The 18,317-nt window shown below is 46.0% G+C and overlaps 1 protein-coding gene across 5 annotated transcripts in view; it reads right to left on the bottom strand.

Annotated features, from left to right (window-relative positions):
* Window positions 1-662: 662 nt before the first annotated feature.
* Window positions 663-18,317, bottom strand: part of Enox1 (ecto-NOX disulfide-thiol exchanger 1) — a 565,092-nt gene continuing 547,437 nt past the window's right edge. For all 5 annotated transcript variants that reach the window (XM_075949640.1, XM_075949644.1, XM_075949642.1 and 2 more), the window contains 2 exons: window positions 14,646-14,731; window positions 663-1,630 (listed from right to left, as the gene is read on the bottom strand). In XM_075949640.1, coding sequence (XP_075805755.1) covers window positions 1,499-1,630; window positions 14,646-14,731 — 218 coding nt within the window. In that variant the 3' untranslated portion in view covers window positions 663-1,498. The remainder of the gene's footprint in view (window positions 1,631-14,645; window positions 14,732-18,317) is intronic.

Genomic DNA, 18,317 nt, shown 5'->3' with positions numbered 1-18,317 from the left:
GAACTGTGAATAAGAGCCTTCATTTTCCAGGGTTCAATAAAAAGAACCTGAGGGTAATAACGTCCACTAGGAAATTATGACTATCTTTTCATAACTTCAAAGGACATTCATTGTTCAGCCGTCTTTCTGAAAATGGTTCATTTAAAATTAGTATCTTGAATACTTGTCTTTTGGAGGATTTTCTGTAATAAGGCAGGAAGGAAAGGGAACTTAAAGCCACATTCTGCTCTACTTAGTGGCAAAAGGAAGAAGGGAAGACCAAATGGTTTCAATTGCTGGGCTTTTGTGTGGCTGACTTCATTCCTTTTTTAAAGCACGCTTTACAGAAGATTTTTACAAATGTAAAAATCCCACAGCAGCAAGATGAGCTGGCTGGGTTCTCAGTACCTGCCACAAGGACAGAAAGCAACAAAGTCTGGTGGTAATTGCATTAAATGCTTTTATCATGGTGCGTTAGCTGCATCTACTCCAGTGCTGACTCCTCTCCTGCCCTGCACTCTGAGTCACCGACTGCATATGCTCTATTTTTAGCAATGCTTTTTCTCTTTGTCTCGTACTGAATACACTTGAGGTGGTGCTCTCGTACCCAGGACTGAAAGAGGGGAACAAAGGATTTACAAGGAGGCGTAAAAATGTTATCAACAAAGATTACATGAACCCAATATGGTAGAAGTCAAGATTTATTGAAAAAAATTAATATCTTTGCTATAAAATTTGTAACAGGAATATTTTCCGAATGTTTTCAATGCATAAACCTGAATGTTACAGACCAAGCACGGACAGCAGCTGCAGTTCCTCCTCTATTTACAGGTTATGAAAATTGTTATGCAGTCCATGTGAAAAGAACGCACGATGGAGAACTGTTACGTTAGAAAAATAATATCCTTGATAAAGCATTCTCAAGGAGTCCAATCATAGTTTTCTGCCTCTTCAATAAGGCAAAAAGTCCCTGGAACAGCATATAACTTAATTTACAAAATACAATAACTGTTCAGACACATATTCAAGTTTTCTTTTGGTATGATTTTTTTTCCCACTGTAAAATCACCTTTGTTATTTTGTTGGGTTTTTTTCTTTGTTTTATTAACAGAAAGACCTTCAGGAAAATGTCATTTAATGTTTTCAGCTATACATTACATACACAACTCTGTAGCCTAGCAACCACCATTGCTACACCGCCATTAACTTTAAGCATTTGCTCGGTGCTCTACTCTGCTGCAACGCCTGTGTTGAGACTTCTGTGGTCATTGACTGTGGAATCACTGCTTGGTATTCAGAGGGACAGGTCTGTCATAGTAAAGTACGAGGATTTGTCTAGTTTAAGGAACTGGTACACAATTACATTTCCACTCACAAGAAAACACCACAGATGTCACTGAACAAGGCTTTGGTGGCTCTGCACAGGTCCCCCGCTGGCCGACCCCAACCCTCCTGCTTCTCTACTGTACAGTCCTGGCTGGCTTCGGGCGGCTTTGTTTCCGGCTTCCCTGGCCATTGGTTAGGTCGTTTTAATTCCTTCAAAGGCACACAACTTCCATCTCTTTTCCAACGTTGCTCCCACGCCAGTGAATTCCTGTTTGAACATGCGTGGCAGCCTCATCAGAAGCATCTCAATTTCGTTGGCAGATATCTGTGAGGAAGAAAGAGAAGTCAGTTTGGGGAAAGGAGCCCACCCGAAAGCCAGAATGGCTAGGCCTAGGGGAAGTCCTGCTTTCTGTGGAGACATTAGTTTTCTCCTTGACTGAATGCTGGGCTCTTGCCCTGTCTGTGAGTGCCGGGCAGCACGGGTGTGGGATGGGCTAGGGGGTTTCTGGCTTCACCCTTCCTTCCTGTGGATGGAGAGATGCCTCCTTGGCAGCGCTAGGCCTCAACCTTCCCTGACATAAAAGGCTCAGGGCAAACTCCTTCCCCTGCTGTGCTTAGTGTCACCTGCCTGGGGCAGAAACTTTCTGTAGCTCATCAGTGACCAGAGGCCTTGAGGCTGGATTTCTTGCTATTCAACCTCTTTCTCTTAAGGATGATAAAGATTTAGGAAGGAAGACTAAACCTCAAACCTAAAGCAGTGAAAACCTTGATAGTCAATCATTTAAAAAAAAAGTCGCAATGTCTAGACAGATGTTTTAGTTCAAAACCAGGGACTTCTTACATTCATGATTTTGCTTTAAATGAAGAACAAATGAACGTTGATCTTTCCTGACACAGCCACTGTTCTTGTTTTCCTGTGTTTGCCTTCTAACCTGGGGTGTGGGGCAAGAACCTGTACACCAGTGTGGCTAATTTGGGGGCTACCATTGTGTTTGAAACCCCTATCTTCTATTGTTAAGAGTTAAGTGAACCTTAGAAAGATAATTAGTCTCTTTAAGCCTTAGCGAATGGGAGTAAAAATAAGGATGGTGTCAAAGCCATTGGCTTAGCCAGATTTGGGCCCATGGCAATGCTCCATGTATCAGGGGGATCATCATCTTTTATGGTGTAATTGCCTCAGACAGTCGTCATCTCTGCTTCCCATTTAGCAACAGTAAGACTGTCCTTTTGGCCTGTCTTTGAAGAGAAAGTCGATTCGACCATATTTAATATTTACATGGAGAACATTCCACATATATTCAATATTCCTAAACCCACACTGTAAATTTTTAGTTAAAAAAGACATTCCTGAAAGGCAAAATAGCTTATATTCTTAAAAAAATATTTTAATTTATGTGTGTCTATAGTGTATGTTTGGGGATGTAGAAGAGAGTTTCTGATCTTAGGGCCTGAGTTACAGGTAGTTGTGAGCTACCTGTTATGAGTGATAGAAACTAGACTCGGGTCTTTGCGAAGAGCAGTAAATACTCTTAACCATTGAATCATCTCTCCATCCCTTAAAATAGACCGTAGTCTGGTGTGTGTGTGAATAATTTGAAATCTAAATGGCACTGCACCATAAAACCATGTTAGGATCATTAGATTCCCAAGTCAAACCCACGAAAAGTCACTAAACAGTTTGCTCACTTAGTGACCTTGCAAAGTTATCTCCCCTTCCCATGGGTACTGTAAGGGCACGGCAGGGACTTCCACATGCTCACTTCTTACTCCATGAGATATGTGTGGCTGATACCAAAGACAGCTTGGGAGAGACATGGGAATGTGGGTTGGGGCTGGACACTGGTCTGCTTCTGTGTTTGCTCTTCAGCTCGAGTGGCCAGCCAGGAACGAAGGACATTGCTGTGAATCACCAGTCACCTGGGGCTCCTGTTCCGAGCGCAGCTTTCTCAGCTGCTTCTCTGGGGCCCCAGGTTAGCGCTCTGGGAATGGAGCCCAGAGAATCTCTTTTTAACGAGCTCCCTCAACAATCCTTCTGAGAGGGTCCATGCGGGTTAAGAATCGAGGCTTCAGTCAGGCAGTCGTGGCGTGTACTCTGGGATAAGCTTCAAGCAGCCTGTCTTAGGCAGCTCACTTACTGCTCGTGACGTTCAGTTCTTCCATATATAATGGAAATACCATACCCTTGTGTGGTTGGGAGGAGGAATTCAGGGCAAATCAAAACTCTCACTTTTTTTTTCTTTCTGTCTCCACACAGGATGTGGGCAAACAACAGTGCTAGCACCAGAAGTTTTGTGCGGAGGATCAAGACCCGTGGTCAAAGGCCTCATGGAGATGAGCATACTCCTGTATGTATGTGGTTGAACTTAGTGTTAGGCACGCGAGACATTTTCTTTACGTAACTCACACCCCTGAGACCATTAAGGTTGTGCATGGTAGCAGAGTAATCTGTGTTGTTGCTGTAGATAACAGATCACGTGATGCTTAAATCAGGCCTCCTCACGGTGATCACTTGCCCAGTTTTATGTGTGTTTTGCCTGCTTGTGAGCTGTGCACTATGTGGTACGCAGTGCCCACAGAGGCCAGAAGAGGACACCTGGTCCTCTGGACCTGGAGTCACAGGTGGCTGTGGCTACCATGTGGGCGCTGGGAATGGAGCCTAAATCCTCTGGAAGATCAGCACCTTCTCTTGACTGCTGACCCATCTCTCCAGCCCTGGCCATGCAGAAGACAGTTTCTTTGTCTTTATGAGGCCAGGTTGCCCCTTTACAAGCATTTCCTTCCCTTTTCTAACTCTTTAAGTAAGGGAATACTTTACACAAGAGACAGTTCTGTGAGGCTTTATGAGGGCATGCTGCCCCCGTCACAAATGCCTTTCTTTCTCTTATAGAAGGCTATGCCAGTCAAACTCAGGCATCATTCTCTGGATGAGCCATCTTCCCCCAGACCAAGCACAGGCCATAGCAGGGAAGGCAGACTGCGGTAAGCCAGTAGCTAGTGTCTGGGTAACTCCCCTCCCTGGGGAACACAGGAAGAAGCCCTAGGAAGGAGGGAAACCGCTACACTTTTGAGGGGGAAAAAGCTACTGAAGACATCGTCTATCTATTCTGGAGGCGGTGGCCCTGGGACAGCAAGTGCGTGTAGGCACCTTGCAGCTGGCTGGGAATATCTAACAACAGCTGAGCCAGACTTGTAAGAACAAACAAACCCCCCCCCCCGAGGTTCTATAATTCTAACTACGCTCTCAATGGAGAGGGAGGCATTTACAAATATGGAAACCGAGGGGTCAGGTAACTCGAGCAGGGTGAGCCAGGCACTGAGAGTAGGGTGGGCTTGGGTCCAGGCATTTTAGTCGGAGAGCCGTGTTCTTATCAGAAGGCTGTGAGAAGGGGATTAACGACCGTCTTTGGGTCCTGCCTCTGTATTCATGGGGCAATGCCGCCCGTGAGGCGACTGTGTGAAGGAGGCTGGGCAGAGTGGTGGCCATACCCACAACCAAACCCTGAGAAGGCCGAATGGATCAGGCTCATGCACACTGTCTTAGTTAGGGTTTCTATTGCTATGACAAAATTCCATGACCAATAAAGTAAGTTGGGGGAAAAAGGGTTTTTTTTTTTTTTTTTTTTTTTTGCTTACACTTCCACATTGATGTTTATCAGCAAAGGAAGGCAGGGCAGGAACCTGGAGGCAGGAGCTGATGCAGAGGCCATAGAGGGCTGCTGTTTACTGGCTTGCCTCCCCTGGTTTACCCAGCCTGCTTTCTCATAGAACCCAGGACCACCAGCACCTGCCATGGGCTGTGCTCTCCCGCTTTGATCATTAATTGAGAAAACTCCCTACAGCTGGATCTCATGGAGACATTTCCTCAACTGAGGCTCCTTCCTCTCTGATGACTCTGGTTCGTCACAAAAGCTGACACGAAACCAGCCAGTTCAACACACTTTCACGCTGCAACTGAGTACCATCCCGGAAATCACAACCAGAGCGGCAGCAGGTGACGGGCAGCCATGGCCGACACTCAATTCAAGGTACTGTACTCTCTTTAGACCTGTTTTCTCATTCATAGGACTAGGGACTCCATGGGAGGCAGCTCACTAAATGCTCTGAGGACTTGATCTGAGTGCCGCTTCTACTGTTAGTGTGACTTCTGGGGTGAATCATTCGAAAACTACCTATCTTTTAGGCTGTGCACGGAGCTCAAAGTGAAGACTAAGACTCTTTCTAGAGACACAGGTTTTAAGTTCTTGCAGCATCCCAAGTGTAGTTAACTACCAACCCTGCTGGTAGTGTCAGCCGAGAGCCAGGTCTGCTATATGGTGATGGGGCAGATCCCTTCAGACGAAGTCCTCCCAGCACACCTAGCGTATCAGGGGCTTTCACCTGATCCTAGGAACCTTCCTAAAGACACCATGTATGTTGGAGGGAGGATGATGAGAAGCTGTGGCTGGGCCTGTGGGATGGATTTTGGGCCTCTCCCAGCTCCTGACGCTTTTACAATGTTTTGAACTTGGGAATAAGTATTTTTTTTAAAAAAATAATTTATGTTCACTGGTGTTTTGCCTGCATTATGTCTATATGAGGGCACCAGAGGCCCTGGAACTGGAGTTAGACTGCCGTAAACTGCCATGTGGGTGCTGGGAATTGAACCTGGGTCCTCTGGAAGAGCAGCCAGTACTCTTAACTGCTGAGCTACCTTGACAGTCCCTAAGCAGTATTTTTATTTGCCCCATCTTCTCTTCCTTACTAGCTGCCACCTGTTCTCATATTCCTCTCACAGTGTCCCTTCCTCCTGGTTCACTCTCTAATAGATTAGAGATTTCTAATAGATTAGCGGTTTCTAATAATTAGTCCTTCAGGAAGGACTGAGCTGTGACAAACATTACAACAGAAAATAGGCGGAAAGGCTCCCTAATAACTCAAAGGCTGACATGGTGTGCCATCACAGGGGAAACCTGTGATACCAGCTCCATTTGTTTCCTGCCCTGTTGGCTCTAGCTCCAGCCGACAGCCTCTTCACCAGCCCTGCAGACACAGGCACCAGCTAGCACCAGTGGGCAAGCCAGTGAAGCCTGCTCGTCCTACACCAGACCTATGCCATCAGGTAAGGCAGGCTGGATAAGGAAGGGCTCTCGCTTGGGGCACTGAAAAGATGCCACCCAGGCTGTGTGCCACGGCTGGCAAGTCCACAAGGCCAAGTGCAAAGTCCTGGCTCCTTCCGCAGGATGCACTGGCTTTCGACTTTCAGTATGTGTATGAAACACCATGTTCCTCCCTGCAACAAGCATGGTCTGAACAAGCACGGACACTGCAGGATAAGCAGTCAGTGCAGGTGAGGAAGGAAGAGGAGCGAAAGGAAGGGTTTAAAGGGAATAAAGGAAGAAATTGGGAGAGGGAGGGAGGGAGGGATGAGAGGCCACACTAGCTAATGGCCCAGAAGGAAGCTCTGACCAGAGCTGGCCTCCAGGCTGCTCTTCTCTCGGGTTTTGAGATCCTGGACTGCAATCTCACCCCGCTGAAGTTGGCACCACACTCAGTCATGTCTCATTTTCCAGTTATTTAATACTTTTTGGTTGGGGTGGGGGCAGGGTTGCTGGTACTGAACCCAGGACCTAGTGCACGTGAGTCAAGTACTCCTATCTTTTTACATATCGCACCATTTCCTCAACTGTAAGCCTTCCGAGAGCAGACTCTAGCTTGTTTGTATGCCTGCTGTGTGCTGCCCTCTTGCCCTGCTCCTGCCTGACTGGAGGACAAGCCTGGTCACCTGAAAAGGACAGACATAGTCTAGTATTGCTCGGGTGTCATGGAACCCTCTCTGCTTCGAGGGTCAGGTGGAGAGTCTATTCCCTTCTGGAGGCGATATAGAAAGCACATTCATTACATCTGTCTTAGCAATCCTTCATTGATGCTTGGTGGCAGCCGGCTGTTAGCGCTGGCGTACATATCACGGGGATGGTTGTTCACAGGGGAAATTTAAACACACCAGTAGGATCATCTCACCCATCTTTGCCATCCTCCAACACTCCAGGAGAGAACACTGAGCCATCCAGGCAAAAATCAGGATCTCCTGGAAACTAGAAAGATGCTGAAATCCTGGATGTGCAGAGAGGGGTGCTTTACAAGCCCTGGCGATCTTTCCTGGGTGGAAGATGCTCGCCTGCCTCTGAGCACCCAAGCTGACGGGATGTCCTGCCTCAGAGGCGGGTCCGCCTGCACCTGGCAGGATTTGCTGTCAAGTCATACTGGGTCTGTTGCTTTGGAACCAGATCTTTCATGCTAGGAGTTTGTGGGGCAGGGCAGCCTGCCACCCACAGAGGACAGAACTGCCATCCTTTGAAGAGGGAAATTTGCCCTGAGTGGTGGTACGTCTTTAATCCCAGCATTTGGGAGTCAGAGGCAGGTAGAGCTTCTTGAGTTTGAGGTTAGTTTGGTCTTCCTAGTTGGTCTACATGGAGTTCCAGGCTAGTCAGAGCTGAAATCCTATCTCAAAACAAAATACATATGTATTTACATACACATTTACATGTATATTTAAAACTGGAGAAGAGCCCCTAGACCAGTGGTTCGCAACCCCTTTGGGGGGGTCCAATGACCCTTTCACAGGGGTTGAATATCAGATATCTACAAATTATGGTTCATAATAGCAGCACAATTATCGTCAAAGTAGCAACAAAACAATATACGGTTGGGGTCACCACAACCTGAGGAACCATATTGAAGGACCACAGCACTAGGAAGGCTGGGAACCACTGCTCTTGACTATCTGTATGAGCGTCTGAAGGAGCTAAGGAAGAAAGGCAGGAAGTACTCAGCTGCCAAAGCTCCACTCCAGCGTCTGAGTGGCTTAGCATCAGGGGGAGGGTGGCATTGCCCAGGTCCCAGCTGGGATTCCATTCCAAGGTGAGTGAAACCTTGGTCAAAACGGAGCTGTCTGTTCTGAAGATTCAGCACAGCCTCCTGAAGCCTTTGCCCTGTCTCTTGAACCGTTCTGGCTTTGTCTCACGTTTCTGAGAGAAGACAGGTGGGCGAATGAGAGTGGGCAGCTGGGAGAAAGCCAGGGGTGGGGGCGGGGGGCACATAAATGTCATTATCAAGAACAAGAATAATATTTAACTGGAAAATGGCCTGTTACTGGGCGACATGGTTTTCAGAGCCATGAACAATTTACATGCCCAGTATAATTTAGATTAATTCCTGCCCTTCCTTCCATTCCCATAAGCAGCCTTCGGGGAGATGCTAGTAACAACAGCTACATTACAGGGCTGGACCAGGCCTGCTTTTCTTGCTTTCCTCAGAACGGGGGGCGAACAGAATCTAAATGCTGGTTTACAATTCTGCTGCTCCTGGCGGTGTCAAACCTCAAGGAAACCGAGTTGCTCTGAGCGGATATAAACTATTTTTATCAGAGGCAGAAAACGCAACATGTGGTGGTAGGACAGACCCATCTTGCTGCAATGCAGCAGTAACCAAAGCTCTGCTCAGGGCCGCGACTCCCAGTTCATTCTGATTAACCAGAGGCAGCTGGGCCTGGCTGCTGCCTTGGAGACCCACAGCATCCTCAGACTGCCTGCAGATCCAGGGCTATGAGCCTTTTGGCAGTTGATGCGGGCACAAGGCCCTGGTGAATACTTATTTTGCTCTCTCTCTTAAGCTCTGAAGATAAGGCATTCTAGAATTCAGCAATTCTGGATTTAAAAACCTAAATGTCCCCGAAGCCTCGCTGGGCTAGAGAGACTATGTGGTGCAGTCCCTGGCAGTTGGAGAGTCCTTTGTGACACATTTACCTCAGGGATGAGGACAAAACTTGGCAGCACTGCTGGGCATGTCCCTGAGGAGGCGGAGGACTATGTGGGCAACAGTGGAGGTGAAGGGAGTCCCCAGGTATTTCCTTTCTGAGGCAAACACATTGCTGCCTTCTCAACGAAAACTGCCCTTTGGGTCCTAGGGATTTCACCATGGCTGGATGGTGTCCATGTGGTTCCCACAGCCCTTTCGGGCACCTTTCCTACCAGAGCAGGAGGGAACACTAGTCTTCAGACCACAGGGCCGTCTGGGGCAGCCTTGTACACTGTAGCTAGGCTGGGGTAAGGGGATGAAGCCATTATGAGACCTGTCCAGATGAAGCAGGTCTGGAGAAGGCTGAGGCCTAGCCTCTCTCCACTACCCAGGGATGTTACAGAAGAAGAGATCAGGGGAAGAAATGTCCTGTCCATAGGCATATACAGAAGCTTTATAGGTCCCATTTCTGGTGGGTATCCCAAGTGGCAGCAGAAAGAACCCTAGTTCCTACTGCTACTCCATTTAAGTGGCTTCCAGTAACTGTTCCGTATGACTCCATCCGCTATCACCATCAGTGAATGTGGGCATTCCAGAGTGGTTCTTGCCTCTGTCTCTACTCATATGGGGTCTGGGTGTATACCAATCCCAGATCTTGACAGGGGACGCCATTACATGGCCCTTCCAATCTCTATCATGCCTGTCTGAATGGTTGTGTGCCCACTGTGTGGCCCACATAGTAGCAAGTCTCTCTGAACTCACCAGAGCACAACTGGCCAAAGACATCAAACAGCCAAGGAACCTACAAGTAGACTATTCTAAAGAGCCCAGACAAAACTCAAAGCCAACATCATGTAACAAACTGACCTTCTAAGGCCACCATCAGAGAGAACCACTTTCTGAGAAGCCCTTTCCCCACACCCCTGGGAAAGTAGTAGCAGCTGATCTACTCCATGCATAAATATCAGTGGAGAGACACAGGGTCTATGCATTCCAAAGCAATTAAAATAAACAGAATATCTACTGAAGAACTCAAAAGTTGATCATACAAAAAACTCAAGAAATTCAACACACTACAGTTAGTTTAAATACACTTAAGAAGAAAATGGTCACAAGTGACCCACCTAAATTGTACCACAAAGACATAAACCTTACTAACCCAGTAATGAGCAATGAGATGGGATCCATACTAAAATATCTACCAAGAAGGAAAAGCCCAGGGTCACATGGCTTCACTCCTGAATCTTACAAAACTTCTGAGGGGCTAATGCTGATTCATCTTGAACTATTCTGAAGAACTGAAATCCAAAGACCTTGCCAAACTCACTCTATGTAGCCAGCACTATCCTGTTACCAAAACCTCACAAGGACACAATAAAAAAATATTCCTGATAAATACTTATGCGAAAATACTAGCCAACTGAATTTAGCAGCATACCAAAAAGATCAGTATCATGACAGTGATGAAGTTATGAGTGATTCTGCATATGCAAATCAATAAATGCAATTTATCACAATAAATATCTAAGTAGAAAACACATGATAAAGTCAATGTCCCTCATACTAAAGTTTCTGAATAGATTAGTTATAACATAATAAAGGCTGTATATGACAAACCCATAACTAAAATCATACAAAATAGGGGAAATGATGAAAGCATTTGATATAAGATCAGAAACAAAATAAATTTGTAAAATAAACATTAAACATATTTCCCTGAAACTGATCAGATTCACTAGTCCTCTCCCTCCCCAAGCATATATAAGCAGTAAGGACTACTGAGAAATAATTTCAGACCAACTGAACTGCCTAGAATAAAGCCAAGTCCATTGACCTGCACAGAAATGGCTGAGACCAACTGGTCTACCAGAAAGGACACTACTCTGCAACCCAATGAACAGCCTGAAAGATCTGCAGTATGCTCCAGGTTACTAGCTTTGGTGAGGGGTCACCCATAGTGCTTTTGGTGATGCAGCTGTCTTTATGTCATCTCTGTTCTGATAAATAACACCAATAAAACTATTGATGCTCCAGTTTGGACTTTGGTGGTATCCTTATTTTGATCTGTCATTGGTTTCCTATCTGGGGTGAATAGATCTTTATGTGTCCTCATGAATAGTGTCACACACATACAGGAATAGTTGAATACAGGTACTATAAAGGGGAAAAAGGAAAATAGGGGGAGGACAATATAAAAGAGAGGGGTAAAAGGGATAATAGATATTTGGGAATTATATGTAAGCCTAAGCTATAATATAACGTTATATATCCACATATGCTTTTTGTATATCACTTGGGGTGCAAATACTTCCTCAAGAACCATAAATTAAATTATCTAACAAATCTCTAATACCAGGCAGGATAAATCTCCTTTTGAGGTGTTGGTCAGGGGAATTAAAATATCCCAACCAAGCAAAACAATTATAGGCTATTGCCCTTGCTCTTGGTTGCTTTCCTTGACCCTGAAGTTAAGTCCCTGTTGCTGATTTTGAACTCAGGTCTTTCAGGAGTCAAGTCAGAACTGATCTGGAAGCTTTCTCCCTGAGGATTAGCTCTCTATATAGTATCTGAAGGTGCTATGCAGCTATCCAGAACCTACTCAGATAAAGACTAGACAATAAGACATCTCCAAAGGTACAATGTGGCGCTTAGATCTTGGCAATAACCAACAACTCTCTAGTTGGATGAAAGTCTGCTCAACAAGAGAAAATTCATGCCTACTATTGCCGAGCCCAGGGAACCCAGAGGACAACACACTACACCACACTTTCCTAAACCACTGTAATTTCTAAGTGCATTCATACTTCCTTAGATGCACAAACCAGTGTAGCTCTTGCTTCTCATCAAGGAGCTTCTTTTTGCAGCAGGGACCATTACAGAAAGCCGCAAATGGTCAAAATGCAAAGAACTACCCATGCCCAGTTCCAATAGGAACATCTACAACACAGCCCCTACACCTAAGGCTCAGGAAACACTGCAAAAAAGGGATAGAAATATTTTATGAGCCAGAGGATGCACACTATGAGATTGTCTCTTCTATACATGACAGGAAACCTTCACCCATGTAATCTCAACAATACAGTAGCCTACACAACACCTGAGCAATGACAGTACCAGTTGAGATGACATGCCAAATTTAACAAGGCCCCAACCCTAGATGAAGAACTACAGAAATTAATGACTATTGAGAAAGGAATAATAAGTCTTTTCCAAAGATGAGTCTCTAAATGATTATCCAAAACCAGTGGTCATTCCTAAAAATATACATATTGGAACAACACTAAATAGACTGATTTCTGTGTTTATATTTATATATGTAACAATAATAAAGAGTAATAATTCAATCAGTAAATGGGCAGATGAACTGAACTGATGCTTTCAAAAAAAGTGTGACTGGTGAGTATATAAAGAAAAATTTTAAAAATGTTTAACATCCTTGGCCATCACAGAAATGCGAATCAGAACTACAAGGGGATTCTTTATCACCCTACTTGGAATGGTTATTAGGAAGACAAATAGCAGATGCTGCTGAGGACGTGGGGAAAGGAACCTTTTATGCTACCGGTGGGACTGTAACTTGGTCCATCCACCATGGAAATCATTAGGGAGTTTCTATAAAAAAAAATTAAATGTAGGGACTAGGGAGATATTTCGGTGTTTAAGAGCACTAACTGCTCTTCCAGAGGACTGTAGTTTGATTCCCAGCACCTACAAGATAGCTAACAACCATGTGTAAATCCATTTCCATGGGGACCCACCCTCTTTTGGCCTCTGCAGGTACCTCACACTCATGGTGTACATACATGCAGGCCAAACAATTATAGACATAAAATACATTTTGAAAAAAATTAAAAGTAGAACTATCATGATCAAGCTATACCACTCTGGGTATTTACCAAAGAAATCTCAGGATATAGAGATACTTCCCTACCCATGTGCCCCATAATATTCATAATAGTCATATGATATAATCAGCCTGGGCGTCAATCAACAGATTAATAGGTGTGTGGTATAGAATTAGTCATCTATAAAGAGTGAAATCCTGACATTATGTTAAGTAAAATAAGCTGGCACTGAGAGGCGGGTGCTGCACCTCTCACTCATCTGGTGATGGGGAAGCCTTGTTAACCAATTATCTTTAAGAGGTGGGACCAAGTTAGGGTGTGGCTTTCTGGGACCCGGAGAAAAAAAATGATGCTGCCCTCGCGCGCGTACGCTTTCTCTCTGTGGTCCCCTCGCAGCACAGCTGAGCTTGGACTTCTCATTCCTGTTTTGTAGTTTTTCCCCTTATAATAAATAAAAATATAGTTGTTTTATCTTTTAGCTAGCCTGGTTATTTCCTGAATCGAGCTAACTTCTACAATCTGGGAACAAGCGCTCGATGTTAAGTGGAATAGCCATTACTAGTTCTCAGGGAGGAGGTAATGAGAGAGTAGCTGGTCAATCCACACTGCAAGAATTTAGGAAAATACCACTCTAAACTGCCCTAATCTGTACAATTAATATGTATGAAGGGGAAACATTTAAAGCCTAAAATCTAACTCCTTTCGTCTTTCATAAAAAGGCGCAAATATCCAACTAGAAACCACTAGCAGCTCCAGATGATTCCTCTCCAAGGAGGAATCTCAGGTCTGCTTAAAGATCAAGCTGCTTTGTGGCCGTGTGCAGGTAAAGTCATCCGCAGCAAATGAGGACACTGCGTGGTGACGTAATCCTGTAATCCCTGCTAACACCGACCCAGAGCTTCAGGCTGAGCGGCTGGTCCAACAAGGTCCACAGCCTCTTTGTCTGATGGTGGCGCTTCTCTTTATTCTCACCGTCTTTAGGGCAGTTTCCCCTGGCTCCCAGCCTCTCTCTGGTTATCTCATTAGCCGGTGATCACCCCTCCTGTGGCTCTCCCTGCCAGCCCTGGTAAAGAAAGGGTGTGGCTTCACCAATGGCAGCCCCTCTCAACTTTTCACCTTAACATTGAAATTGCACCTTCTCCCCTTGTCTCTTTGCATTTGTCCAAAACACTGCTAATTATCAGATGGGAAACGGCATGGTGGCGTCTGATGCGGACGGTGGCCCTGCAGGGACATAGCTGACGATAGCGCCACAGTTTTTATTTTTTTAACACCCAGAAAATAACGTTAAAAATGGCTATTGATGGCATTTTCTTGAGCATCCTATCAGATCTTTAAGCTATTGACAATGACGGTCCCTCCATGGGAAGTCTCTAACGTGGACTCTTGTGTGGACATGGCCTAAGGGACCTGCCTAGCTGGCCACTCTCACCTTCCTCACCTTCTTCCCGGTCTCGGAAACTTTTGGGGCTAATCTGGACTTTCCAGTCTCTCCCAGGCTTTTCAAAGCACTTGGGCATCTTTTGACAGTGACAAGCCATTGTCACTTTGAATAACTGATTTCTCTTTATATAAAGACAAAAGCAAGGAGCTGACAGCTGCCTGCCAAAGCCCTGGGTCCTCCGAGAGGTGCTGCTATGTGGCTCCTACTGATGCCGTTCACATGGCGTCTGCCTGCAGCAAGCAGGCAACATGCAAAGTGCAATCAAAGAAACAATTTACCTTAGAGTCCAGCTGCTGCATGTATGACCACAGATACTCTATATTGGCTCCGAAAGGGTGAACGTGAAGAAACGTTGATATGATGCCTGAATGGAAAAAGACAAACACTGGAAGTTATTCGGAGGACAGTGGGAAGGCTCACTTAATGACGGCCATCTAATCTCACAGACTCGGTCATTTCCAACACCTCCCAGCCAGCCTCCCGTAACAGCACATCCCACAGACAGTAACGGTGACATGGCAAAGAGAATACACGCTCTTGTGGGATGAGGACATCAGTGGTCAGCATGGCTAGACCCTGGGATGATGCACAGATGAACAGCGGTTTCTAAACCACGACCCCCGGAAGTAGTTCAGCCACCAAGTTCATGCTTGGCTTACCAATGGGAAACTGTAGTGTGGGGAAGGTTAAATGATCTCTTTTCTCTCAGGGGACTTTGTAGTCTGAAAGTGGCCCGGATGGTTGTGTCAGGGATCACGCTGCCTTGAGTGTCCTTGATAACAACAGCTGGTGGTTATGAAAAGTGTGCAGTCCACACCCCGATGTGTTCTCTGTGCACCTCATACTGTGTCGCTTCCACAGACTGCGGCTGTGTGTGTGTGTGTGTGTGTGTGGTGGGGGAGCCCGTGCTCTGCCTTCTCGGCTGTGACACACACAATCACTGCAAAGGTCTGGGAACGGGCACTCTGGCAGAAAGTCTTTCAGTCACAGGACCCACCAGCAGGGTTGTCCCAGCTAATGGCTGGATAGCAGTATCAGGGCCGAACCAAAAAGCGCGATCTTCCGGCCCTCGCTGCTCCTAGGTCCAAAAGCAAAATAGTGAGGGAGTCAGCTCCATAGACCGCATCCTGCTTTTTGTGAAAAGGCTGAGCTTAGATGGACACTTTAAAGGCTTTAATCAGGGTTGAGGTGTATTACTTCTCCTAGACTGTGTACTGTGAGAGCCGATGCTAGGGGGTCAGAGGTCACCTGCCTAAAATGCGCTCAGGGCCAGCACCAGCCAAGCAGGAGGCCATCCTACATTTGCAGGGGCCTTGAACTGACAAGGGATGGTGTTTGTTCTCTGTGATTTGTTGGGAGCTCACGGGTGGGTGCCAGGCAGATTTCAGAGACAAGTTCCCTGCTTATCTTCAGGCTAAGGATAGAGAATTGCAGAGTCTAGCCGAGCACTCCTGACGACTGTCTTTGGAGGTCTGCTCATATGAGGTTTATGTGAAGATGGCAGGAACGTTACATCTCCACCAACCTGAACTCTCAGTATGCTCAGACTGACTGCTCGCCTTCTATTCCGAGTCCATGCCGATCTTTCTTTCTCTGATCTTTTACGACATAAGAGGGACCATCATAGGTGAGGACGGCGATCTTAACGTCTGTAAGTGACCACTGAGAAAATGCAGTTTCTAGGTTCTGTGTGCTTGGTTTTCTCATTTCAAAAACCAGATTCAGTTGTGAGTAGTTTTGTAAATGAAGTCTCTATTGCTTCTTGAAAGGAACTGAGGTGTTCCCAGGAACAGGAAAGGGAGAGCTATGCAGGTGGTGTGTAGGTAACCGTGGCAGTGAACGCGTGTTTACAATAGCCATGCCATGTCTACAAGGCACACTTCACAGTCCTCCTCCTGTCCCCTGGCTCTTACATGCTTTCTACCCCACCCTCACCCTCAGTGTGCCCCTTCTGCAGTGCTCCTGAGCCTCAGTATCGATAGATGTCCCCCACTTAGGCCTAGAACCCCATCTCTCACTCTCAGCACTCGGACCAGCTGTGCATCTCCTCCACCGACTGCTGCTTACTGTGACAAGAGGCTTCTCTGGGCAAGACTGAGAGCAGCCCTGGACCAGGGATGTGAATATCTCGGTGCCAGCCCACACCCTGGCAGAGATGGGGCAGATGATTGACAGGCCCCACCCCTTACAGAGGAGCTATGAGTAGTACACAGCGGCGGAGGAGGAGAGGCTGGATAGATCTTAGTACTCTGGCCACCGGTAGGTTTCTCGTGCTCCACTGGGTGCCCCCCCCCCCCACATATATAGGCAGCACAAGCTGGATGAACTTAGAAAGGTATGCACACATGCAAAACAAGAAGAAAAATAATCTAAAAAAACAGATATGATGCTGGGAGGAGGATGTATGTATTGAGAAGGTATGGGGGGTTAAGAGGTAGGAAATTGGTGTGTCGATATGATATTTCATTGTGTGTATATATGTGTGTATGTGTATATGTACATACACATTTGAAATTGTCAAGAATAAAGCAAAATAAGAAGTTTCTCTTAAAAAAGAAGAAAAAGGAAGGGTGTTATAACTCCATAGTTACTGAAAAGTGCCAACATGTCCCCATATGGACACTCCTGTCTGGCACTCTGGGAACAGCTTCCATGCTGGTAAGAGGAACCCTGGGAACTGAGGTAGCCGAGCAGGTGGGCTCTGTTGCCTTGTCTATTTCTGTGAGTAGCAGCAGGCCTGTCTACTTAAAATCGGGTGCCCGGTAGTGCAAAACTCATTTGTAAGCCGACAATCTAAGTGGGATAGAAGGAGCAGATGTTGTCCTACTGGGGCTTTTTACAAGTTTCAGAGCCATAAAAGCTACTTGAGAAAATGCAAGCCAGCTCAGTGTAAGGAGCGGCAGATCCCATCTGGAAGGCTCATTCCAGCGGGCTACGTGAGAGTGTCCCGTCAGGACCATCCGTTTTATCCTTGTTTTGAGCCTCACTAAGACCAAGCTGGTAGTGTTTAAATCAACCAAACAGTGCTAGTACTGCCCCTCACAACCACACGGTTTTGATGTTTCACTTTAAGCACTCTGTAGCCATATGACACCAAGGTGCTGGGCACGGCCCTGTGCAAGACAGAAAAAGGGTCATTTCCATGGATTGCCAGTCTAGATGACCAACACAGATGGGAGGCCCAAATATTAAGAGTAAAAAAAATATTTTCATATGGTGATAAGCATGACCTATGGTGATAAGCATGACCAAGAGAAAGCCCGTGACAGAATACAGGGTGTCCTCAGGGTTGGTGGAGCTATTTTACATTGAGAGTCCAAACACAGGCTTCTTTCTTAAAATTGCACAGACATGCGCGCGCGCGCGCGCGCACGCACGCACACACACACACACACACACACACACACACACACACAGAGAATTGAAGCTATGATAATTGATGTGCCTTTGGTACCTTCCAGGAAAAGAAAGTACGATCCTGTTCCTGAAGATCACAACACATGTCACACACAGAATTTGGAGGAATCCGTCTAGATCTGACCTGATGACCAGAAGAAGCCATGCAAGCCTCCAGGAAGAAATGCATCTATATCCCATCCAGTTGTAATGTCACAAACCACACCAACGGCCAGCATAGCAAGATATTCTGAGAGACGCGACAGTAACTAATAGCTCCTTATTAGGACTTAACACCCACTGATAGGAAGGAACTCATGCCTGGCTCTGGTAATTTAGCCCAACACTTGTGGCTGGTAAGGACATGGGACCTAGAGGGAAACCCACATCTTGCCACTTTCCTAAGCCAGCGTCATTTCTAACTTTGTTGTAAATACTTATATCCTGCTATTGCAGCTAAGTGTAGCTCTCAGCCCTCATCAAGGAGCCTTCTTTTTTGCAGTAGACTAAAACAATTAGTCACACCTGGTTAAAATGAAGAGCCCAGCTGACTA

Source organism: Microtus pennsylvanicus, chromosome 15, assembly GCF_037038515.1.
Source record: "Microtus pennsylvanicus isolate mMicPen1 chromosome 15, mMicPen1.hap1, whole genome shotgun sequence".
Lineage (NCBI taxonomy): Eukaryota > Metazoa > Chordata > Mammalia > Rodentia > Cricetidae > Microtus > Microtus pennsylvanicus.
Note: the sequence above shows the minus strand (reverse complement) of the source record. Positions and strands in the feature narration are given on the sequence as shown.